Below are 25,192 nucleotides of genomic sequence, written 5' to 3'. Positions count from 1 at the left end.
CTCTGTTTCTCTGAGTCTGCGTTTATTTTGTTTAGTTTTGTTTTTAAATTCCACATGTAAGTGGAACTGTGTACACCATTCTTAAAATGCCAGAATTACAGAGATGGAGAGCAGACGAGTGGTGTCCCCAGGTTAGGAAGGCAGGTCGGGGGAGAGGCGGCGTGACTAAAAAAGGGGAGCACACGGGGCCCCGGCGACAGATCGTCCTGTTCTCAAGCAAGTGGGCTGTAGCACTCAAGGCTGCGTGCGATTGCATTGCGTAGGATGAAATACGCACACAAACGAGCGCTGTTGTTCTGTGAGATGTTTCCATTGGGGGCTGGGGGAGGAGCAGTGGGTTACTTCTTACAACTTCTAATAATAGGCATGTGAGCCTATTATTATCTCAAAGTAAAACATTAAAAAAGTCCCATTTCATGAAGGATAAGAAAAAGGGTACTCTACAGTAGTGAGTAGCCCATCACCAGGGGCAATCAAGTAAAGGCTAAAGCTAAGTCTGTTAAGGATGCCATAAAAGGGATTTCTGCTGGAGTGAGAGGCCAGGCTCACTGCCCTGGAGACACTTCCACCCAGGAGTTGTCAGCAGCAGACTGTGTGGGGATCAGAGGAGGAGTCCCCTGGGCTTCGGGGTCCACCACAGGGGCTGACCACAGATGAGTCTTTGGTCAGAAGGAAAGTAACACTCAGCAGCCACACAGTTAACAGCCAGGTTTGGGGGCAGATAGAGAAATTATTTCAACTTTTAAATGCTCTATAGAGAGTATATATGCTTTATTGCTTAAATCTAGGCTAATTGAGCCCAAGGAAATGAACAGGCTGGCCCAGTGAGCGTGTTCTAGCTCCTAGGATCTATTTTTATTTAGTAGGTTTGTGTGTGACCCTGGTGCTTTAGAGAACGGAGAAAACGCTAAGCTTCAGCTGTTTGCAGGGTAAGAAAATCCTCCTTAACTGTTACTACTCTCTTTTCAGAGAGGAAAAACCAGCATGTAACTTCCTTGGGCTCTCGTCAGTCTTCGTCCCTCCAGCCATCCCTCCGGACGCTGGTCTTGCAGGCTGGGCACAAAGCCTGGTTTCTCCCCCGCCCCGCTGACTGCCCCATTGACTTCCCTTTGACGATCACTGGGAACACTGCCCCAGGGAACCGGGTGGGGACGGGCACCGGGTGAAACTTCCTTCATCTGAGAGGCCCCCTTTGCAGAAATTCCGGACCCTTTGCTTTTTAAAAAATTATTCCATTCTCGGCCTAGCAGTGTGCCTCCCAGGGGCAGTCAGTGACATGAAGGTCACTGCCACTGGCACTGGGACTGGGCAGCGCTGGCTCGGAGGAGGGGCTCAGACTCCCTGAGTTCTCCCTTTCTGTGCTGCCCTTGTCCTTCCGCCATCGGAGTTGGCTCTCCCCTGGGAAAGGTGCCAGTGTGATTTTCTAAGTGAGAAGGATCCTGAATTCTGGCCCAGCTCTGCCCTGCACCCTCTGTGTGACCTTGAGCCTGTTTGCTGAACAAAGGGCTGACTGGCCAGGGGAGGCCGACCAAAGGAGACAGCTTCCACCATGCGAGCCAACACCAGCCCTCACCGGTCATGGCCGGGTCAGAGGGTTGTGAGGCCGCCTGGGTTCCCTGGGAAGCTGCACGGTGACTGCTTGGTGACGTCATCCGCTACGGACCCTCTGCGGGGCTGAACCACTGCAGGTGTTTGCCTAGGGACATGGTGTCTGCCACGCAGCCACGCATGGTGTCTCCCTCGAGCTTTTCCGCTTTCGGTGAGCTGGCAGAGAGAGCAGTGCCAACCCAGGGCCCACATGGAAGCTTGCCGAGTTTTCCCCGTGAAAACGTCACAGCAGACTGAGAGCTGAGGACGCCTGGGTTGTAGCTTCCTTCCTTTCTTTGCAATCCCATAGATCAGTAGATTTGGTCCAACACTGCAGTGGTTTTCTTTCCAGCCACAACTGGGCGGGTTCCAGACCAGGTAACAGAGGCCCAGACAGTGGGACTGGGCACCCTGGGAGGGCGTGCGGGCCCTGGGGGTTAGGTGGCATTGTGCAGCCTGGTTTCTGTGCGGTCGGGCACTGACACCACCCCCACAGCCAGCTCTAGCCTTGCTTTCGCACCTCCTCTCTCTCCACTCGCTTCCTTTTCAGCTACAAGGTCTCCGCGCTTTGTCTGGGCTTGTTGGGAGGCGGTCGGCTCATTGTCGTGGCTGATAATTGTGCTCAGAGTCTCCGGCTGGGTGCTGAAAGGCAGCCGGGAGTCCCAGGATGTCCTGGGGGCTTCCGAGTAGAAGCGACTTCTGTCTCCTCCCATGGAGTCTGGGAGCTTCCCGTGGAAAAGGGAGGTCTCAGTGCACCACTTTTTAGTTAAGAAAGAGCTCGTTGGTTTAGCAAATATTTACTGAGCATCTCTAATGAGGCAGGGACTGTGCCAGGCGCTGGGTTACGGAAACAAACGTGAACTCCGGGAAGAGAAGGGGGTTCACTCCATTAAAACCCTTTCAGAGGGGCCAGGTCCTCTCGGTGCTGGTCTGGTTACAGCCTTCCTGTAAAACAGCAGGAGCCACCGCTGCGCCTGGTTTGCTGTGAGGACGAGGTCAGTGATCCCGGTAGTGGACGTGGCCTCTCTCTGGCCCTGGGTAGCTGTCCTAGCTCACGTGGCTCCTGCCCACAGCTCCTCCAACGCACCCTGATGGCCCCGAGAGCCGAGGGACTGGGCTGTGACTCCCAGCCCTGCTCTGGTCCCCTGTGTCCCCGAGGAAAGTGGCCTCATCTTTTTGCACCCCACCCAGAACACTGACATGAGGGGAGTTCAAGTCCAGGATCTTCTCTGAAAGGGCTTTCTGTCCAAAGGGACATTACATCAATTCGGAGGCCGTGACCCGTGGTTCTCAAACTCGAGTAGCGTATCAAGAGCTCTTTTAAAGAAAGATAGAAATCTCACGGCGCTTCCCCCTCGGGGACAATGTAAATATTTTTATTAATATGCAACTTAAGTGTGTACAGATGTAGAATTCATAGTAAACTGACAACTTCTGCTCATGGTTCCCTTAGGACCATAAAACCAGAACCCATTTTCAAGTTAAATACAAACAAAATTTAAAATCAATAAAATTCAAATTAAGAACATTAGTTCAGTGTGATGGATGGTGTTTTGCGGGAGCGAAGTTCAGAATGCGGGTTTTAACATTAGCTGGACGCAGCCTCGGGTCCAGAGCCACGGTCCGTCCTGCGCTCATGCCTCAGTGGTGCTAATGCGGAGAGCGCCCGCGTGCCTGTGCGCGTCAGTAGGGGGTGGTCGCCGCCCAAAGGCCCTCTTTAGTTCAGCGTGTTCAGACCCCTTGCCGTGGGGGTCTCGGCCTGTCACCAAACGCCTCTCCAGATGCCTCCTCCCTTCGCAGCTATGGCCGCCACCTCACTCACGGAGAAACAAGGTAGCTCTGTAGAGTCGTTGACATGATCAGTGAATGGGTAACCGAGTACTCTCAGATCTGAGAACAGGGAAGAGCTTCGCCGTTCACGCTTGCTGATTGGTCGATCTCCTGCTGCAGGTTGGTCGTGTAGGGACGGTTCCCCAGGCACAGCACCCACTCGCACTGAGGAGAGGGTCCGGCCACCTGGGCCCAGGTCTTCTGCGGTCAGCAAGCCTGTACCACTGGCTGCCAGGTCTCTTTACAGCACTGTTGTAATACGCTTGTTGAAAGTTAGGTGGGGCCCTGGCTCGTGTGGCCCAGTGGATTGAGCAGGGGCCAGCGAACCAAAGCTGGTTCGATTCCCAGTTAGGGCACAGGCCTGGGTTGCGGGCCAGGCTCCCTTTGGGGATGTGCAAGAGGCAACCATACATCAATGGTTCTCTCCCTCTCTTTCTCTCTCCCTTATCCTCTCTCTAAAAATAAATAAATTAAGTTTTTTAAAAAAGTTAGATGGTGTAAATGTGCAGAAGGTTTAACAATGATCCCACAGAAATAGCCCATCCCCCATCCCTGCCCTGCCCTCCCCTCCCCTCCCCTCACACACACGCCCAAATGTACGTGCGAGGCAGCCGGCCTGGTGTTGAAAAGCTGTGTTCTGTTAAATGAGCTCTCAGCAGGGCTCCCATTTCTGGTCCGAGATACTAGTGGGGTCCACGTTAACTGTAGGTCTTTGTCTGCCGAGGCCAGTTGTTACACACTTGTCGGTGTGGGCTCAGTCATCCTGCTGCCTGGCCACCAACGGCGAATGCAGTTTGGGGAGCCCGTCAGCCAGTCTGAGGATGCTGGGGCAGGACGTGGGCAGAGGTGCCACTGGGTGTCATCGACGTCACCCAAAAAGAGGCTGCTTGGCGGAGGGGCTCTTCCCGCTGGACTCTGTGTCCGAGCCCCAGCAGCGGCCGCTCGCCTGAGTCAGAGCATCGGCGCTCAGGCCTGTGGGAGCCCCGCCACAGTGTCCAGCCTGCACAGCTGCCTGTGGCCGCCACGGGGGTCCGTTGGGCTGGTGGTGGATGTTGGCTCCTCCGTTACCAGCTGTCAGGCTTGGAGCAGTTATTGAACTACCCTGAACCGGTCAAGTGCGGACCGGTCAACTACCCCACATGCGTGTGGGGGTTATTACCAGTATTCAATGAGTTGGTGAAAGTAAAGCTGTTTGCCCAGCACCACGGTTCTCAAACTGTGTGCCGAGGGGCACACAGTTTCAACCTTGGGGTGCCTCGGTGACCTCACAGGTGTCCTGTGGGGTCGTTTAGGTTTCCTAGAGAAACACAGCAACATCTATCCGAGGTGGTGCCAGCTCCTGTTAAATTGTTTAGACCTGTTAATAGATCAGGCTGTTAAGTTACGACCGAACTGTTTGGTATTTTTTGGCCTACAGGCGCCGTGGAAAAACCACGGCGACACCAAGGGCACTGTGACCCAAGGAAGTTCGGGAACCTGTATAGTGTTATTTTACTGTAACATAACCAGAAAGACTCGCCAGCCCCAAGAGTCCGTTCGGTTTCGACACTCCACACATCCCACTGGTGGGGCTCAGGGCTGGTGCCCAGGGTTCTCAGGCCGCTCCCCTGCCTCCCTCCCCTTCGCCTCTGATCCCGCGTAAAGTGCTGCTTTCCCGGCTCAGAGTTTGGGAAGTCCCCCAGCTGCCTGCAGTCATCCCAAAGCCGTGTCACAAGAGCATCCAAACCATAAAAGTCCTAGAAGAAAATTAATTCACTTAAATGTCCCTGCCTCAGAGTGTTCCTGCTGGGGGCCAGTGCCCACAGTCTGGACCCTGGCGTTGGGGGTGGGGAGCAGCCCTCCCCGGTCAGGGGCAGCAGATGGCCTTGGCCGCCCTAAGTCTCTGAAGTGTCCACAGCACCGAGATGAGAAATCTCTCCGGGCTCTCAGCAGCCTCTTATGTGAGGGGCTGCTGCATCCCCGATTTTCAGGTCAGTGGGAGCACATCAACAGGGAAGATTCGAGAACCCAGGGCCCAGGGATTTTCTGGGGGTTTTTGCTTTGGTTTATGTTCGTTCCTCCTTCCAGCCACCTCCGGCCATCTGCTTGACTGGAGCACACTTAGCCGGTAGGTACTGGGTTGAGCCGCACGGGAACGCAATGTGTGGCCACCTCTGCCCTGCAGAAAGAGCCCTTTGTTGAAGCCTGCAGGTGGCCCTCACACCTGCATGCCCTCTCTGCACGTGCGGGTTTTTCCGATTTGAAAAATAAACTGCAATCGCACAACTAAAACGTGGATATAATTTCTGTGTTGAAAGCAGGACCTTCGCCCTTGGTTTGGCACCGCCTGCCTCCCCAGAGAAACTCACGTTCCCCGTTGGATGCACCTGCTCTCGGGTCTTTTTTCTGTGCGTTCGGTACACGTGCGAACCTGGAGTCTGCACACGCCATCATGCTGGGTCCACTCAGAGAAAAGTGGAGCCGTGTTTATGTTCCGTGAAGCTTCTCTCGCTCCTCTGGAAGGCGTCTGGGTTTCTTTCCAGGTTAGTCCGTGTAGCTCTACCGGGTTCTTAATGCCCGGCGTCCTCTCTCCTCTGCGGGGCCGTGCGGCCCATTTTACAGATGGGAAACGGAGTTCAGAGTGCGGAGGTGGCAAGTCGGTGGACGCCCAGCCTGGGCCCTCCTCCCCCACCAGCCGGCCCCCCACCCCCGTGTCCCCGCTGCTCTGCAGCTGGCCCGTTTTCCTCTACAGACTGATGGACATCTCCTAATAACTGAGTAGGGGTAGGGCCTCCTGGCAGACCACCATTCGGGTTAATGGAGAGCTACTATTGATAACCGTGGACGGCCGATTTCCAAGGAATTAGATTAGAATAAAATATACTTAACACTGGAACTCGATGGAGTGTAATTGAATCTTTGACGATCCAGAAGGCGATTCAGGGCCTGCAGGGCCCTGGGTCGTCGTCATGAATATCGGTTCTCACCGCACTCCGGCAGAAGCCTTGGTTAATGGGGCTTCCTGGCCGCTGGCCGAAGCAGCTCGCGTGTGCGGCTCCCCCTGGGATGGGCCTTGTCTTCCAGCCAGAGAGCGGCCTTGCCAGAGGGAGCAGTCCCTGTCCAGTGTCAGAAAGCACAGGGCACCTGTGGGTATGTGGCCACCCCCTGTGGCCCCCCGGAGCTTCTCGAAGCACCCTGAGCCCGTGCCCAGTGACAGTCGGACGGCCCTGGCCTCGATTGCTGGCCCGGGGCGTGCTGGCCTGGGGCGTCCGTCCTGCGCGGGAGCAGGCCTGCAGCGCCCGCCCCATCCAGGAGGGCGGAGCTCTGTGAGCTCCAGTCAGGGTTCCAGCAACTTGCCTCAGAATCTGTCAGGGTTCTTTGTATTTTTTTTTTTATTTACAAGTATATTCCTCACTTCCAAAAGGATTAAAACCTTAATTCATCAGTGTAGAAATTTAAGAAAAAAGTCGGTTGGAAGAACATGCTATTACAACTCCCCGACTGAGAACTACTTCAGGAAAGAGGCACTAAACTTAACCCCGAGCTTCCTAGCAGCCAAAGCAAGAAGGGGGAAGGCACCAGCCCCTGCTGGTTTTTAACCTGCCACCCAGCCCTCAGCTGGAGCGCGTGCTCTGTCCGTAGTCTAATACAGAGGCCCTCAGATAATGTTGTCTCATTTGGTGTCAGTGAGATGCCGCAGGAACTCGACTCTGGTTAATGTCGACGAGCCTGTGGTGACAGTGGTGACATTGGACATGGTTTAGTGTAAAGTCGCAGAACCTACCAATGACATTAGATGAGGACTCGCTGCACCTAGAACCCTAAGATTAACAAGCATCATCTTCTCAAGCGTGTTTTACTCAGTAATATAGGAAAAAAGGGTGTTTCTCGTTTTGACACAAATGCAGCCCTGTTGTGGAGTGACGTGCAGTGTTTACATGAATGTTAAAACAAGCACAAGACAACCCAGAGTCGCACTCATGGCGTCTTTAGAAGTGTGTCTTCGCATTTGCCGGCTGGGAGGAGGTGCGTCGCTGGAAAGTGCTGAGAAGCCTTGAGTCACATGGAGAGAAAGGAGAATAAAGAGGGTGGAAGAAAGGGGCGAGGGCGCTGGGGGCGGGGGTGCCTGACACGTGCTCACCGTGCCGTGTGCCTGTCCGGGCCGTGTGCCTGTCTGGGCCGTGTGCCTGTCTGGGCCAGGCCGGGCCGTGTGCCATCCCAGGCTAGCCTGTGCTGCGCATCCGCAATGGGTGCCGAAAGCAGTCGCGTTCTGTACAGTGTCCTGCAGCAGTGGGAACGTGTGACCACCGAGCACTTGGCAGGTGGCTTCTGCAACTGAGGACGTGAGCCTTGAAGAGCAGAATGGGCATTTTTAATTTTAAATAGTCGCATGTGGCAGTGGCTGCCCTGTTGGATGGCACCATCACAGGTCCAGAACCTTACAAACGTCCTTACCCTTTGCTCTAGTAGTTCTGCGAGGGGAGATGCTTTTGATCCAGCAATGAAGTGAAGGCAGCAAGAATCTAAATAGTATGTAAGTGCGATCCCTGCGTGAACCCAGAAAAAAGACTGGAAGGAAGTGCACCGAAATCACAGTCACCATTGATGAGATACTAGCACTTACTTCCTTCTCTGTATTCCTGTGTGTTCGGCGGTTGCCTGCATTGAGCTCAGAGACAGAAGGTGGGGGGGCGTTTCTTCAAACAAGACAGTCGTCCGTTGTTATATTAGAATGGCCGGGGGTGGGGGCAGCGAGCGTAGAAGGGGGTTCACGGGATACTCTGGGTCAAGCTCAGGACGCAGCCCACGTGCGATGCGCCTGCGAGTGACTTTCAGCAGCCTGGCCGCCCCGCCTCTGTTCACTGCCGCTCTTTACAGCCGACCCTGCTGACCCTTTTGAAATCTGAATTTCGTGAAATGAGTCCAGGACGATGCCACCTTTGTGGGGTGGGTTTTTTGTCCAGTGACTTATGTACTTTCAAAACTCTTTTTGTGGAATCTTCCTGTGTTATTAGCAAGTCAGACTTTTCTTCTTTTAAGAGTCTGTCTTCTGTTGAGAAAAGTAACCCGTTCCAGAGAGACACAGCCCAGCCCTCTCCCAGGTGCATTTTCCTGCCCCCTCTCTCCTCTGTTTGCCGCTGTGGCCGGGGCAGACGGTGACACCACCGTCTCTGGGTGGTGACGATGGGAGAGGTTAGGTGCCCCCACCCCAGGTCCCGGCGCTGGGTGAGGGGCAGCACCGAGGCCTGAGCCTGAGCTCTGGTCGGCCTCCTTTCCCTGGCATGGTATGTGAGGTTTGACGTAACCCCCAGGTTGTCGGCACCCCACCTGTTCCTGGGACCCTTAGAGCCTCTTGGCCTTCCGAGCGTGGCACTTCAAAGCCTTCGATGAAGGCTCGGCTCTGGGAGTAAGTTACACCGGCCGATGCTGCCTTTATGTGAGTTTGCTGTTGAATGCAGGCGCAGCCGACAGGGGCAGGGCTGTGCAGGGCGTGCATTGTCACACACGCACGGAAAGCTCGAGGTGTTTACCCGAGGCGTGGATGGAGGAATAAAGGCTTTCTGCTAGGGAAGGCGTGGGAAGAAAGAGAGGCGCTTGGAAGAGGCACTTCCCTGGGACTACTACACTCCACCCACCTGGACTTTAAATGAAGACCCTTTAACGGCTGGTTTGGAAAAACGCTTTTTTACCCCAGCCCAGCCATCACCTCTGCTTCTCTTCCTATAGCCGAGTGCTATCCAGAACAGTCAAAAAAAATTCAGTGGATTTTTAAGGGCCTCTGAACCTCCTGGGTGAGGATGGAATTTTCACAGACGTCCCCATCCCATAGCCTGCGGAGTAAATGAATGTCGCAGCCCCTGCCCGCCCGCCTCCCCCCTAGACAGCTGGAGACCCTGCCTTGACAGGCAGAGAGAGGCCCCAGACAAGCATGCATGCACGCATGGGGGCCAATGAGAAGGAAGCCCCAGATCTGCCTGCCTCCCCGCTGCGCGAAGCCCCCTCCCTCCTCGGGAAGCTGGGGAAGTGCTGACCACACGGTCTGTGCTCCCCGGGGCTTGTTTGCGCTGTTCTAAACAAGTTGTGCTAATGTTGACTTCCCCGTGGGAGAAACAGCCCCGGTTTTAGGAGAGAGTTGGTTTGATGAACAAAAGCAGGAAAACAGCCCAGCAGCCCCACTGTGGTCCGTGGGAGGGGCCTGGGGACCCATGTGATGTCTCTGGGGATGGAGCCCACAGTTCTTTCTCTTTCCGGGACACAGCCTCCTTGGATTGGTGGGCAGAAAACACCCCACGGGTTGTTCCCACTCAGAGAGTCCATCAGCACATCGTGCAGCCTGGAGTGGGCAGTATCGCGTCCGGGAGGGACTTCCCACCTGCTCTGAAGTCCTGTGGGACCCCTGGAAGGAGAGTGGAATGGGGACAGTCTTCCTCGGCCAGCTGGTTCTGTTGGATTCTTTCTTAACCCATCTCTCAGCGGTGGCCGGAGCTCGACTCAGCTCTAGCATCCCCGAGCCTTCCCACCACGCTCAGAAGCTGGCGGGGTGGGGGAGAGTGGCAGCGCCGTCCCACGCACGGAGGGTCCCTCATTTGTATCTCATTTTCGAGTTATTATCGAGCCACCGGTCGTGAGAGTGTTTTGACAGCAGCTGTCAGCAAGGTGCAAGCGGCTGCCATCGCCTCCGATTGGCTGAAGACACCTATGGCAGCGTGCTGAATACCATCCTGGCCCACCCGCCCCCGCCACAGACGGGAGCAGGGGGCCCGGAGGGGAGCCGGGGCAGGACAAGCAGATGAGAGCGGAGTCGGGGAGACACCCAGCCACTCCAGGCCCGGGGCCGGCCTGGCACAGCCTGTGGCCCTGCACCGCTGGCAGTGTTCTGACTCCCGCTAGAGAAACCGGTCGTAGAAGACTCAGACCATGCCTCGTGTTTTATTTAATTTATTTTATTTGGGGTTTGAGGCAGCAAGGGTAGGGTGGGGGTGGAAGCATGAGAGAGGATTTGTCCAAACACCTGTGTAGTCTTGTCCGAGTCCATTCACTGAGTTAGTGAGGTGACCGCACCCGGCCCCCCAGCTGCCGGCCGCGAAGCCGGAGCGGGAGACGGGGAGGGCGGCCAATCGGAGGATGGAGGCGCTCCGATCAGTGGGGGCCACCTCTCTCCCTGCCACCTGGCTGCAGTGCAGGGAATGCGGGGGTTCCCCCTTCTTCCTCACGGAGTCCCTCTCCCCACGATGGAGATCGTTCCCCGTGTTCTTTCCAAGTGCCGTGCGTCGAGGCAGAAGTAATGCTTTGTACTCAGTGCCTGTTACCCAAGCAGTTTAAAATTCATTCTTTTCTCTCTCTTTTTTAAGTATGAAAAAAACGTTAGCCACACCAGAAAGCAGATGTGTTGCGATCAGAAAGCAAGCACACTTCTGCCTTAAACTGAGGGCCCGAGGGGGTCATCCCGGATGCGTAGCAACTGCCGGCGAGTGTAGCCTTTGTGCGCCATACTCGGGAGACCGGGTGTCACTCCCGTGTCCTCCCCTCACTTCCCACACCCACTCGGACTTGCTCAAAGGGATCTCCCACTTCGAGCTCCAGCAGCCGTCGTCACTCTTGGGACCGAGATCTCTGGGGGGTCGGAGGCACTGCACACCCACAGAGTTCCCTTGTCTGTTGGTACCAGAGAGCTGGAAAAAAGCCACATCCTTGGAGCGTCCAGCTTCTGCCCATCGAGGCCTTTGGCAGTGTCTGAAGTCACTTAGGGTTGTCGCGACACAGGGAGAGCCCCTGGCTTCTAGTGGGCAGGGTCTGGGGGCTGCCGAACGTCTTTCGAGGTGCAGCTCGGCCCCCAGACAGAGAAGTCCCCACCCAGGGTGTCTGGAGCGCCGAGGCCAAGAAACCCTGGACTCTGTCTCAAGGGAAGGGACCTCATTTCCAGAGGAGACAAAACAGGACCTGGGAGTGCCCCAGTGTTTCTGGTGGGGGTGCTCTTGGCACATGGGGCTGTCACCCAGAAGAAGCCAGCAGCGCTTCCCGTCACTGCGACAACCCACAAGAGCCCCCACAGGTTCCCGAAGGCCATTAAATTTGCTTTTAGTGAGGCCTGTGAGCTCCATGCCGGGCTCAGCTCTCTCCTCTTCCTTTTTTTTATTCTGTCTCCGCAGCAGTCCCAGGGGGACAGTGTTTTTATCTCCGTTTTGGAGAGAAGGGAGGAGAGAGAAACTCAGGCGACACCCCTTTCCTGCACCCCAGACACAGGGAGGGCGGGACTGACACCCCAGCCTGTCAGAGGCCCGAGCCCTAGCCGCCCGGCTCCTGGCCGGCCCTTGCAGAGCCCTGGTCCCTCACCTGGCGAGTGGGCGGACTCGGGCCCCGCGCTCCCACGTCGCCTGCTTTTCTCGCAGACCTTGAGAGAATGCTCACGAAGGGGCTTTGAAAAACCCGTACAAACGTAAGGACATTGCAGTAACTGTTGTACCTGCCCAGAATCGGAACCCCCATAAACAGTGAAGACCACTCCTTGTGACCCGGCACCATCAGCCACTCGAATTTGGACACAGAAGATCAGGTTCAAAGGCAGACTAGCTTCTGCCTGAAATGCAGAGGGGTCGCAGAGCAGTACCAAGTGCTGTGATGAGAGCTGTGATGTTGGCTTCTTCAGGACCGTGCTGCGTGGCGGCGTGAAGCTGTGATTATACGATGGCCCTTAACAGGGGACTGTTTCTAAAGTCACGAGTTCTACAAAGGAAAGGCCCAACTCGGAGTCTTAATGGAGTGGCATTCTGCGCCCACCCCTGTCTCCTCAGCTTGGGGACGGATGGCAGGGCCCACGCCTGCTGGTTCAGCTCTGCAGCCAGGTCTGCAAGCGACTCACCCAGATGGGAGGTCAGCGGGCTTTGTCCACAAAGAGCCGGGTAGCAAACATTTTCAGTTCCAGGGGTCAGATGGTCTCTGTCCCTGTGGCCCCCCGCACCCTGTGCTTGGAAAGCAGCTGCCCACAGAAAGTGAACACGTGGGCGTGGCTGGCGCAACCATCTTTACTGTGGGCACGAGTTGGGACATCCCATAATTCTCTGGTGTCATGAGAGAATTATAACCACTTAGAAATGTAAAACCATTAGCTCATGGGCTGTACAAAAACAAGTGACAGTCACAGGCCAGCCTGGCTACAGATCCTGGTACACACCACAACCAGCAATGGAACCTGCAGCCTGGCCAGCTGAGCCACCACCCCGTAGGTGACATCAGACTGCCTGCGTCCCGTCTGAGGTCTGTCGTAGCGTGTCTGTTGGGTGACAGTGTGTGCCGGGTGGGGAGAGGGTGAGGGGGGCACCCTGTTCCCTCAGCACCGCGCTTTGGTGCTCCATGGCAGGGTGAGGAGGCGGGCTTTCCTTCCCCCAGTCCAGCAAACGGAAGCTGGGCCAGGGGGCTGCCTCGGGGTGCCAGGCTCGGCCTTCTCGATGGCTGGCTCCCCCAACACATCCCTCATCAGGCCCCTCAGGTAAACGACAGGTCGGGAGGCGAGGTGGAGCGGCCCCCTGACCCTCCTCTCTGCAACCCTCCCTGATTACCCGCCGACTTGGGTTTTCTTGAGGCCTCTAGTAAGTACCCCTCAGTCTAATGAGAACCTGGTTAGGGAAAACACGTGACCCGGGGGTGCGGAGGCAAAGACCCCTGCTCATCAGGGTGGCCCCTGGGGTGCCAGGATACCTCGCTGTGGGGGTGTCGGGGGGTGAGGTTGGGCTCGTCAGACTTCTGTGCAGAGTCGTGATGGTTAATGTTGTCTGTCAGCCTGGCAGCCCCCATAGACGGGACGGAAGCTGGGGGCCTGGTGGTGCTCCTGTCAGACTGAACTCACCGACCGGGTAGGGGCCAGGTCTGGCCCAGGGGCCACGGCTCGTCAGCCCTGGTCTGAAAGAACCAGCCCCCTTTCTCCTCATTTCAAGTGGGAAGCACTGTCCAGGGCTAACGGACTGCGCTCATCAGGGTGGCCTCCACGTGCTGTGGCAGCGACCGAGCCCCAGGCCTCCGCAGCCGAATGCCGCCCCAGCAGCACGAGCGCCCGGGGCTCTGCTCCTGGCTGCCTCCCTCCCTCCCTCCCTCCGGGCCCAGAGTAGTCTCAGGCTTCCCCCCAGCAGGGAAGGGGGAGCTGGACCCCACGCCCAGGCTTCTGCTCTCACTGTGCTGGCCACCTCTGGTCTCAGGGCTCCACCTGCCTGCATGGGAGACTGACGCACCCCCCACACCTTCAGTGTTCCTGGAACACGGTGATGCTCCCTGGTGTGGCAGAGTGGTGTCTCCCATTTCAAGGGAAACCTCATTTCAAGTGAAGTGCCCCCAGAATCCCAGCGTGCAAACCACACCCAGATGGGAGAGGCTGGGACGGCACCTCCCTGGCCTCGGGGACAGCCCTCAGCAGGGGCAGCCCCTCCCCTAAGGACAGGGGAGAACACAGATGGCAGGGTGCTCCCCGGGGAGGGTTTCTCCCACCTGCCCTGCATCTTCTCCCTCCCGCCCATTCTGTCACCTGTTTCTTCCCTCATTGCTGTGGCTTCAGAGACACCGTGTCACTGAGTCTTCACCACAACTTGCACCCGTTGTCCCCATTCGTCAGATGAGCAAGCTGAGGCCCAGGGTGGAGGAGCTGCCCGCCCCCCCACGCATGCTCGAACCCAGACTTCCGGCCCCTCCCTGTCGGAGTGGGTGCTGACTCCGCCTGCTGTTGGAGGAGCAGCGCCCCCCCAGGGCGTGGGGAGCACCCCCGCTGATCCAGATGGGCTTTCTCTTCCGCTGGGGCTGTGAATCCCGCCAGAGAAACCCAGTGAGGTGGTAATTCTCTCCTGCCCTGCCCAGGAGGGCGTGGAAACCGATGGTTTTCCTCCGACTACAGCTAATTCTCACTCCACCCCGAGGCACGCATCACCCCAGGCGCGCTGCCCCAGGAAAGGCTGTGGCCCCCGTCCTCCTCCTCCTCCTCCTCGTCCTCGTCTCCACATGGAACGGAGCAGGGGTGGGCAGGGCAGTTCGGGGAGAGGACGAGGAGGCACAGCAAGATTTGCACAAGCGGCCCTCATGCATGCACGAGGAAGCGGGAGGTACAGCACGTCCAGGCCTGTGTGCATTGCCGGGGACGCAGCAATTCACTCTCCTCCTCAAGAACTTGGCAGATGATGCTCTTGAACTTGCCGGTGAGAAAAACAGTGCTTCTCGCAGAGCGGCTGCGGTCCCTGCTGCCTGCCATTCCTCGCCGTCTCTCTTCGCCTCTGCCTGGGGCACCTTGGTTTTCCCGCACACGGGCCCTGCCCCCGGCCACCGAGGGACCCACGGGGCATAAACCAGATCCCCCACGATGGGACCGGCTGGCTCTCACAGCCACACAGCTCACGGGGCCCCCTCCCTCCCCTGTCCAGAGCCTGTCTCTCTCTGTCCACCCACGGCCCAAGTTACACCAGCCAACCCCAAACTTCTCCACTCCTGCCGTTGAATCGCATTCTGTGTTGGTTTCTTGGGCCCCAAACAAATGGTTCGCTTCACACATCCATTTCCACCTCCTACTGCATCTTCAAACTCACCAGCCATCCGGAGCTCAAGTTGTTTTATTGTTGTTTTCCTTCCCAGACTTTTAAAAATAGCATCTGTCTTAGCCTGGTGCCTCCCCGCTCCAACCCCCCGCCCCTGTGCTCGCCGGCACAGCAGCATGCGTCATCCTCCGTGCCCCATCTCCCGCCTGCCCCTGGGGTGGCCCCTGGGGCCTTCCATCAAAGACTCATACCGTGGGTTTGCATCCTGCATCTTCTACAGGAATGTCTAGGCGGTCGTCCTGATGACTGGTCCAGGCTTTCCGTGGAAGCTCAGGTCTTGAGGCTGCCCAGTTACCCGAGGCACACCCCAGTCTGAACCCCACTGCCCCGGAAAAGTGGCCTCCTCCCATCTGTGACTTGTCGGTCAGGGGACTCCCAGGGGCACAGGGGGACCACGCTCTCTGCCTCTTCCACCCTTGAGTACAGTCAGATGGACGCCTGAGACTTCTGCCAAGGGGCGGGGACACCCGTCGAGGGCTGCCTGATGCTGTGCGGGGTCTGGTGTGTTCCTCCCAGGGGCAGGGCTCCAAAGCCTCAGAATGCCAAGTTCAGGAGCTGCCCTCCAAGTCTGTCGTCATCTCCTCAGCCTCTCTTTCCACTTTCTCCAGCACTTGACTGGCAGCTTCCCGGGGGCTGTCAGGCTCCTGTGAGAAACTGAGGACTGAGGTCAAGGCAGAAGGGGGCTCCTCGGCCCAGAGCAGGCGCAGCACGGCGGAGTAGGAGGGCTGCTGACTCGAGTTTGGGCAGCCCTTCCAGCCTGACAGGCCGCCCCTGGGGGGCTGTGTGTCCTGGGACGCTGCCACCTGGGGGTTGCTCTGGGCCGTGAACACGTGGCAGGCGCTCAGCAAACACTGGCCCCTCCTGACTTTGTTTCTTGTTTCTGACATTGAGGACCTGGGTCGTGAGGGTGCCCGGCAACAGCAGGGAGGGAAACTCCAGCAGCATCCGGTCCTAGCTCAGCCGGCTGGTGTTGCTCCAGACACCGAGGGCGCTGTCCAGGGTGCTGACCACCCAGGAGTCCAGGAGGGGAGCTGGACGGAGCAAGTCTGATGGCAGGAAGAGGGGCAAGCTGGTAGTGCAAACACAAGCTCTTTGCAGGCGGGCGGGTTGCGTAGGAATGCCTCTAAGGTGGCGCCCTTCCTGGCCTTCTTTTCCTGTCCCACCATGTGGTGGGGTGACAGGTAGGTCTGTGGTCCTTATTGCCTTGGGCTGCGTGGGTCCCTCGGTTGGTGGCAGAATGTATGGTTCTTGGCTCCAGGGGACCTGGCGCTCACTGCTAGGTGCCAACACACAGTGACTCGGCTTGTCACCACACAGTGCCTGTCATTGCCCCCACCACTGAGGAACAAGGGCTTCCCCCGGGAAGGGACTGGCCCCCCCACCTCGGGGCACCAGCCGTCCTTGGCAGCGTTGACTGCGAGTCAGGCGCCTTTCTAAAGTGTGCGGTGCCCTTTCCCACCGGTGAGAGGATGTGGAGCCCAGGCTGTGTCTGGGGTGCCGGTCGGCCCAAGTTGAGGTTCTGGAGCTAACGCAGAGGTCGGCAGACGAAGGCTCACAAGCCAGCCCCTGCTTAGATCAGGTTGCGCTGGCAAGAAGCCATGCCCATCACTTACATGTTGTCTGGGGCTGCGTCCTTGCGAAAGTGGCAGGGCGGAGTGGTCACAAGGGCACAAGTGTTCACTGTCTGACCCTCTCCAGGCAGAGTGTGTGTGCCCTGGTCCCACTGGGGCCATCGGTTATTACTCCTCGAGGCCTTTTAGGGACCTGCCACTGTTAACCCCGTGCCCTTCTCAGCTGCTCTGGGATGAGAACCTAGAGGACACATTGGTGAAGGAAAAGCACTTGGCCCCTGAGAGGTCAGGGCTTTCCCACAGGTGACAGGGAGGAGCTGAGTGTGTGGCTCTGGCCTCGCAGTGAAGGGCTGCTTACAGGGGCCACAGGGCCTGCTTGGCGTTGGCACCATGTAACTGCTTGCCCCAAGTCCCCCAGTCCCTGGGTCCCCACGGCCTTTTCCTGTTTTCCGAAGTCACGGTGGAGATCAGAGCAACAGGCCAGATATGTGGCAGATTAACTGTTGAGCCAGATTTAAATGAACGAGAAAGAGGCCGTGTTGTTATTTCCTTTTAATTTTTTCTCTTCTCCTCTCAAACATTGCCTTCACTGAGGAAAACAGCACCAAAGGGTGTTAAATTGGTTCTGAATGCCCACCTCTGGCCCCCGCATTCTCCTAACGATTTCATTAGCCTGAATTATCCACTTTGTTTTCTTGTAATGGGATTAGCTGTACTTGAAGCAGCTGAAGGGGGCAAGCCTGAGGGGGCACATGAGCTGGGTGTGCCATTAACTGGCTGGGGCAGAGGCGTGGGACTGCCCGGCACGCCCTCCCCAGCCAGGGACCTGCTCAGCCGAGGACAGAGCGCGGTGCCTGGGCCTGGCCGAGGGACGCCTGCTCGGGAACACTCATGCCCGACTCTGGGTAAAACTAGCAGGAGGCGAGGGCAGGATGGAGAAATGCGTCTCTTGTCAGGGTTCCGCGAATCACAAAGTCACCTTGGGCCTGGGGCCCAGCCGGCTCCTTCTCAGCTTCCACCAGAAACCTCGTGAGGGCTCCAAGGTGTCGTGTGCTAGTCACCTGTGCAGGTTCTTGCCGTGGACGTGGCATCACCAGCACCTTCGTGTCTCCATTCCTGGTAGACGCCCGGACCAGGAGTCAGCAGCCTTGTGCGGGGGAGGGGAGGGGGCGATTGGGTCCATTTTACAGATGACAAAACTGAGCTTCAGGAAGGTGACATGAGCTGCAGGCTGGGGTCTGAAGCCAGGTCTGGCTCCACACTCAGGCTGTTTCAGTGATGCTGAGACTCGGCCGCTCACTGTCCAAATGAGACTTGTCAGCGACGCATTCACTGCAGGTGCAGCCACAGGTGTGTGAACACCTGGAGTAGATGCTGGGGGCCGGGGAACAAACCCCAGTGGCCAGACCCCCTCTGTCCTCAGGTTGCTTAGACTCCCACGTTTCAAGTGAATACAGGCAGCCGAGGGGGCCGGCAGGCTGCAGGGGACCAGGAGGGTTGAACTGTTGACTTCGCGCCAATATTTAAAAACCTCATTTCTCAGAAGACTCTGAATTACAGGCCACTGTAGAAGCAAGGTCTGTGTGAGGGTCCGGGCCCCAACGTCCACAGGCCCTCTGGGCTGAGGCTGCGTGGCCCCTCCCCCTGGAGCAGACTCGCTGACCTGGAGCGCTTGTGCCCTGCACCTGGACTGGCCCGCCCCCACCCCCAGCCTCGGAGCCAGACCCAGATGACCCTGGCGCCGCTGGTCCAGAGGTCCCAGGGCTGGAGGGTTCTGTCATGTGCCCCAGCTCTCTCAGCTCCCTGCTGTCATCTGTCTGCCTGGAGGACTTTGACTTGGGGCCAGCATCCCATCCCTTCTGTTCTATTGACCTGGCTCTGGCACGTGCCCGACTCCCTCTCCCTCTCCCCCCCCCCTCTTTCTCTCTCACACACACACACGCTCTCTCACACTCACATACTCACACCAGTTCAGCCTGGAAAGCACTCAGACAGGAGCCCTCGTCTCCCAGTGCCCCGTCCCCTCCTCCGGAGCCTCTCTGGAGAGTCCAGACTCAGATTCAGAGACAGCGTTGAACTGCTTGTCCCCGGGATCCCTCATCTAGAAAACGAGAGGGTCACGCTCGCCTGCAGAGGACCCCGTGAAAGGCTATTGAGAACAGCTAAACGCTGGCCCCCGCACTTCTTTTCTCGCTTTCTTGGAAGCCGGGCCATTTTTCAGGCTTCGAGAGGCAAAAATAAGAGGGAGCATGCGCTGATGAGGTGACCTTCCCACACCCGACTGTCGCGGTAATGAGCGGTGAGTCACTGGAAAAGTCCCACCTGAAAGGCACTGCGTAAAAGGACAGCAAGAGGGGACAGAGGAGGGAGGGCCTGGACGCGCACCTGCGCCTCCACTGGCCAGCTCCCGGGGCCACCGTCCCTTGCTCAGTGTTGGCTCCACGAGGGGCCAACATGCGTGCAGCAGTGTGACCTTTTAGGGGCGGGAGAAGAGCCGCTGTGCACGGAACCTCGCCGACGTGGCTGAGCCCAGGCTCCGTGGGGTGGTTTCCCTGCTTGTGAGGTTGCCGCTCCTGTCCGTGCGCATCGCAGGGGCGGGGAGTCCTGACAGTGGGTCCTGTGCCCGAGCGCCCCCGCTGCAGAAGTCCGCCACCACAGACGGAGGCGTGGGCTTGTCTCTGGTCCCCCCACTGGCCCTCCAGTCTCTCTGCCTTCCTCAGCTGGGGCCCTTAGCCACACGGCCGCTCAGCAGCAGAAGGGAGATGTGAGGCAGGACACTGGGCAGAGCTGTGGCCCACCTGCCATTCTCATTCACCCGGCGGAACCACTCTGTGGGGTCATGGGTGGACCCTCTTTGAGGGTGGGCGCAGGAACGGTGGTGCGGAAGTGCGTGGAGGTCAGAGCGCTCGGCTCTGGCTCATTCGCAGTGGAGGTGAGGGAGTTTATCCCACAGTCCTCTGTGTCTCTGGGGTAGGCAAAGCCCACTGCCTACCTGCCAGCTCTTCCTGCAGGCCAGGGTCCCCTGGGAGCAAGGGTGGCATCTGGCATTGACTCCCCCAGCACCTTGCACACAGGGCGCCTTGCACACAGGGCCCCTGGCACAGGTTCAGGGACAGCTGGCCACTCTGAGCCCAGGACACACATGAGCACCTGCTGGACTTCGGGCAGGTCACTCACCAAGTGTTGGAGGAATCATGTGACCTTTTTGAGCCTTGTTAAACGTGTGCAATGTGCAAGTTAGAAAATCACAGTATATTTGAAAGGCTTTTCAATGCCGAGAGACTCGGCTCTTTCTTCTTACCTGGAGAAGGAACAGAAAGGAGCCTGTGGTTTATCCTCACCCGCCCCTTCATCTTGTGCAGACCACACTGTGACTGCAGCTCCGGGTCCTGTGGGTGGGAGCTGGTTTCATTTTCCTGCAGCCACGCCCTGAGTGCGGGCGGGGCGGGGCGGCGGCGGGGGGGGGGGGGGGGGGGGGGCACAGTCACGCCAATGAACTCCCTACAGGACTCGGCCCTTCTGCTGGGACTCTGCAGCTTTCACTGATCCGAGTAGGAGAGCGACAAGGACTTGTATCCTGGGAGCAGCTCGGCCTTGGCTCCTCAGGGTGTGCCAACCCCTACTTGGTGCCAGCGTGCGGGCTCGAGGGGTGGGGCCCCTCGCAGCCCTCGCATTCAGCCCCAAACTCAGACACCAGAGCAGCTGTAAAAACAAGCTCAGCGTCTGGGGGGGGGGTGGTTCTCGCTGTCTCCCCCTCGCCTTCCTCTTGCTCACCTCTCCCTCATCCCATCATTCTGGCCAAGGAAAAAGGACAGACAGTTCATCCCTTTTATTTGGGCAGCAGAGCCAAAGACCAAGCAGTCGCCCTTCAGGCCCGTGGCAGGTCTGGTGGGGGTGGGTCAGTGCACAGCACACGCGGGCAGGCAGGTCCCTCCGGGGCTTGTCTGCCTTCGGGCCTGTGTGCAGGCCCAATTTGCATGGCCAGACTTGTTTATGAGCATCGGGCACAGTCGCCTCGTCTGGCGCAACACCTCCGCACCCGCGCCCACCCCCTCCCACCCACGCTCACCTCGAAGGAAATTAGAAACTCGAGGACCAACTCTGGTCATCCACAACCCCCCAACCCGCCAGCAGTCACGCGTGCGTGGCACAGCAGAGGGGGCGGGCTGCGGTGCGGGGGAGTAATTGGTGAACCCAAGGTGAATGAAATAATTGGAAAAGTGAGGTGTGAGTTCGTTACTGAAGTGTGAGCGTGGTGGGGGAGGGAAGGAGGGCCATGTTTAAAGGCCTGGTATGTCCCTTTTATTCACAGCTTCTGATACAGTAATTGCTATTTTGTGGTTTCTATTATCTACACAGTGGGGAGCACAGCGCCTCCTTCCCCCAGCGCCAGAGTCTGGGCGCGGGGAGGAGCCAACGGTGCCCCGGGATTGTCCTCCCCCGCGGTCCGAGGCCCTGTGCGGCCTCCCCCAGGTGGTGGCCCCTGCTCCCAGGAGACGAGGGTTCACGCACAACTTCCTCCCAAAGCCACTCTTAAAAACGGCTCCGTGGACTTCGCTGTCAGATAAGAACCTTAATAATGGCTGGTATTTATATATCGCTTATCTCCAAGGAGCTAAAGGTACTTCATCGATTTTTTTTCCTCCCCCAACCGTTTTTTTTTTCCATTTTAATTCTCTTTGCTATCTCTCTGAGATCACCAGTATCAGTCAGTCTTATATTATCGCACTCGGTCATACAGGAACCGCAGCCCCCACCTGCCTCGCACGTTCTGAGCCGGGAAGGAAGTGCCGTCTGGGTGTGCGCCCCGGGCCAGGGGGCCTGGCAGGTCACGTCACCTCTCTGGCTCTTGGTTTTCTCGTTTGTAAAACAGGCGGCATCTCTACTACCTCCAGTCGTTGCCCCTGGAAGCAGTATAGGGAAAAGCCTTAGCCCATCACAGGCACCCGGGCATTGTACCCAGGGCGACGGCAGCAGTGGTGGCGTCTGGAAGTCCCAGACTTTCCATTCAGGGCTTTGCAGCATCGGGCAGTTCCTGGTAAGATCTAACTCCGACCTCCCCGCCGCTCCGTGGGCCCCAGCTCTCCCTTGCCCTCGTCTCAGACAGAAGGGGAAACAAGCTCGCCACCCCCACCTTCCTCATCTCCTGGAGAATAACGGGATACAGGGAGCTTCTCGGGCCTTGGGACGCAGTGTGAGGTTTGCCCTGCAGAGGCCTGCCTGGAGACCCCAGACAGCGGCTGTGACCTCCCACCCCCTCAGGCCCCCAGCTGCCTGGGGCAGGATCCCCATTCTCTGATCCCCAGCCACGACCCCTCATGGGTCCGGACCCCTCTGGCACGGCTCCCGCTGCCGAGCTCTCAAACGCCACTTCCCCAGGCCATAGAAGCACGGCTCCTCCAGCCTCTCCTCATCAGCTTCTTTCTCCACCTTTTAATTATTTTCCTTGCCTTTCTCTGGACCCTCAGCTGCTTGCCATGCACAGAGCATCCGCAGCGTGCAGTGCGCTGTGGAGAGGGAGGGATTAACCTCCCAGTCTCTACCCCCCACCTTCTCCCTCCCTCATCCTTCCTCTCTCTCCCGTTCTCTCTCCCTTTCACATCTTCACAGACACTCAGGCTGGCTCACCACGCATCACAGAGGGCTAGGACATTGGGGCAGAGGCCACCTAGACCGTCCGTGCACAGGATTGGAGCCCCTGTGGACAAAGGCCAGAGGTCTGCCCACCGTGCGGGTGGGAGGACCTGGGACTCAGTCAGCCTTTCTTGTCCTGGGGTCTTTGGCAAGTCACTGGACCCCTAGGATGACCAACCACTCAGGGCATTCCTAGCCGCCCCGTTCCTGAAAGCGACCAGTCGCCCCACTTCCCCAGGTTACTGACATCGGCGGAACGTCACACAGCAGAAGGAGACTCAACATCCCCAAGGCCACATTCTGGTCCTGCCACGTCCTAGCAGAATTGCCACCTCCCTGAGCCTCAGTTTCTCTGTCTGTCACATACGTGTGGTAAAGCCATGACTCACATTCCTGCAGCTCTACCGGTCATCCTTGTCACGGCGCTGAGTGCGGGTGTAGTTACTCTACCAGTGACCATGGCTACCTCTAGGGCTGCCCTTGGCTCGTTGGGTCATTTCAGATAGGCTGCCAGGCATCCACTCTGAGCCCGGGCCAGTCTCCTCGCTGCAGACCTGGTGACGACAAACAGGCAGGTGTTTTTACTGTGGCAGCACTGAGCTCCAGCCCCAGGGGAAGGCAGGCAGCCACGACCCACACCATGGCACCCGGCTGCTGGCGGGCGTCCAGCCTGGCCGAGGTAGAGTGGCACAGGCTGCTGAGAGCAAGCCTCGGTGAAGCAAAGGCCAAAGAGAGCCTGGGGCCGGGGTGGACAGCAGGCAGAGAGACCAGCACAGCCACACGCTGTCTGTGACCGTGCCTCCACGTGACCTACCATGGCCCAGGCGCACGGGAGGTCTCGCCCGGCCCTCTGTGCCTGTCAGCCCCATCACACCTGGTCTCAGTGCTCGCAGACACCCATTCTCAAGGCCCTCAGACGCACCATCCCTGCAGTCCCCGTATCTCTGAAGAACTCAGAGCCGAAGGACCATTTATCCGAAGGCACCCTCGAGGGCCCTCAGCCACCCCCTGCCTGCCCGGCCCAGCGCCAGCCCTGGCAGAGGCGCAGGGGCCCCGCGGAGCATGAGAGGCAGCGTGCCTGCTGCAGGGCACGGCCGCCTTTAGGTGGCAGAAGAAAGCAGGGTTTGAGTTCTGGGCTCCTCGGCTCTGTCACATCACCTCCTGCCGCCCCACCTGCCCCGCTCCTGGGCCCCAGCCCACCCCTCCCCTTGGGCCAGGAAGACTGACAGGGCTCCACCACCGTCCCTCCAGCCACCCCCCCACCCCCCGCTGCCTGGGAGGCAGCCTTGTCACCAGCAGCCGGTTCAGCCGAGCTGCCTGCTCAGAGAGGCCCCGGGAGGGGGAGCGGCGCTGCCGGCTGAGCTCCGCGGAGACGTGCAGGCTCATTTTGAGGACTCATAACGCCACGTTTGCACACCGTCCTTCCTTTGGAAATTGGGCCGGCAGATGCCTGGTCATGCGGGCAGGGCTGCGGGTCAGCGCCTCAGGTGTAGCTTACATCATTTCCCCGAGAGCAGACGGCCTGTGCTGTGGTTTTTACCCAATCGGTCTCTGGCCCCGAAGCATCCTAGACCATCGTGCGTCTGTGCGTATGCCCAGGCGCCCGCAAGAGTGTGTGTCGATTTTCAAATAAAGTAATATCTCTCCACAGATGCCGGGCACATTAAATATTTATCAGCAGCAGTTTGCACATATATATTTGATAAATGGATGTTAGGATGGGGCTGGGGCGTGCGAGAGGCTGGAGAGAAGGGAGGCCAGATCCTTTTGTCCGGAATTCTCCGAGGTTGGGGTGAGAAGAGCGGAGGGGCCCCGGTGTGGCCCCGGCGTGGCCCCGGCTGCATTTACCTGTTCAATCCCATCAGGGAGCCAAGCCGTTTGCTTCTCCAGAGCTTCGCCTGACTTGGGCGTAGCAGATGTGAGAAGGAAAGTGCCGAGGGAGGGCAGTGCGTTCAGAGGGAGTCGCTGTGTGTGTCATTTGGGCGTCTTGTGTTGAAGATAGGTCCCCGGTGCTGGGCTTGTTCAGTGCTGAGCTCCACTTCTCAGGGAGACCCCCCCGGCCCCCGACCAGCCAGCACACCAGCAGCCCTCGCCTTCCCAGCCTGGCCACGGGTATACAAGGCTGGAAACCAGAGAAGGGGGAGTGTGCCGGCCTGTCAGGGGAACGGAATGTTCTCCGTCAGCATCTGCAACCCGCTGGTGCCCCCACACCCAGCATGGTGGCTGGGGCCTGGAGAAGGAGGCTGCTTAGGCCCCAGAGCACTCGCTGGCCGGGCGGGAGCTGACGGGGTGTGCGAGTGTGCACGTGTGCACCTGCCGGCGCTTCCCTCGCTGGACGGGAAGGACGGAGCCCGTGAGCATCGGCCCCACCCCCTTTGCAGCCCTCCATTCTGAAACTCCCGTGTGCTCTGCCCTTTGTCCCTAGCACCTTCGGGGAGCTGAAGACCGTCCGCTTGCCAAAGAAGATGGCCGGGACAGGCTCACACAGAGGGTTCGGCTTCGTGGACTTCCTCACCAAGCAGGATGCAAAGGTGAGGCGGCGGCCCCCTCTCGCTCTCCTCTCCTTTCCTGGCTCTTGCAGGAGAAGCCTTGGGCTCTGGGGTTTTCCTCCTGTTCGTCGCCCCCTGGCCGTGGCGGAGAAGACTCTGGGTATTGTGTGTGGAGGAAGGAAGGCACAGTCTGTGTCCTCCGTCCACTTCCCACATCATACGTGCAGGGGCCTGGGGTACAAGATGGAGGAGTGAGGGGGCTTCCCAGGCCTCCCCAGATCAGACAGGAAGGCCCTAGGTCGCGAGCCCCCCCAACCCGGGAGGCAGCACGGAGGAGCTATGCAGAGGGCACTCGGGGACAATTCTGACCTGGTCCAAGGCCCTTGAGTGGGGACCCAGGGGGACACGTCTTCCCCTTCATCCTCCTCCCGGTGGCTGGAGCTGGTTGCAGCCCAGGCAGGTACTGCTGTGCACAGAGTTCCTCCGGGCTCCTTGGAGACACAGCACACCCTTTAGGTTTTACGCAAAGCAGCCT

The 25,192-nt window shown here is 58.4% G+C and overlaps 1 protein-coding gene across 5 annotated transcripts in view; it reads left to right on the top strand.

Annotated features, from left to right (window-relative positions):
* Positions 1-25,192, top strand: part of RBM19 (RNA binding motif protein 19) — a 113,534-nt gene that overhangs the window by 41,074 nt on the left and 47,268 nt on the right. For all 5 annotated transcript variants that reach the window (XM_037052171.1, XM_037052173.1, XM_037052169.1 and 2 more), the window contains one exon: positions 24,594-24,699. In XM_037052171.1, the coding sequence (XP_036908066.1) occupies positions 24,594-24,699 (106 nt within the window). The remainder of the gene's footprint in view (positions 1-24,593; positions 24,700-25,192) is intronic.

This window comes from Sturnira hondurensis, unplaced genomic scaffold (assembly GCF_014824575.4).
Source record: "Sturnira hondurensis isolate 20B ecotype Veracruz unplaced genomic scaffold, ASM1482457v3 Scaffold0007406, whole genome shotgun sequence".
Lineage (NCBI taxonomy): Eukaryota > Metazoa > Chordata > Mammalia > Chiroptera > Phyllostomidae > Sturnira > Sturnira hondurensis.
Note: the sequence above shows the minus strand (reverse complement) of the source record. Positions and strands in the feature narration are given on the sequence as shown.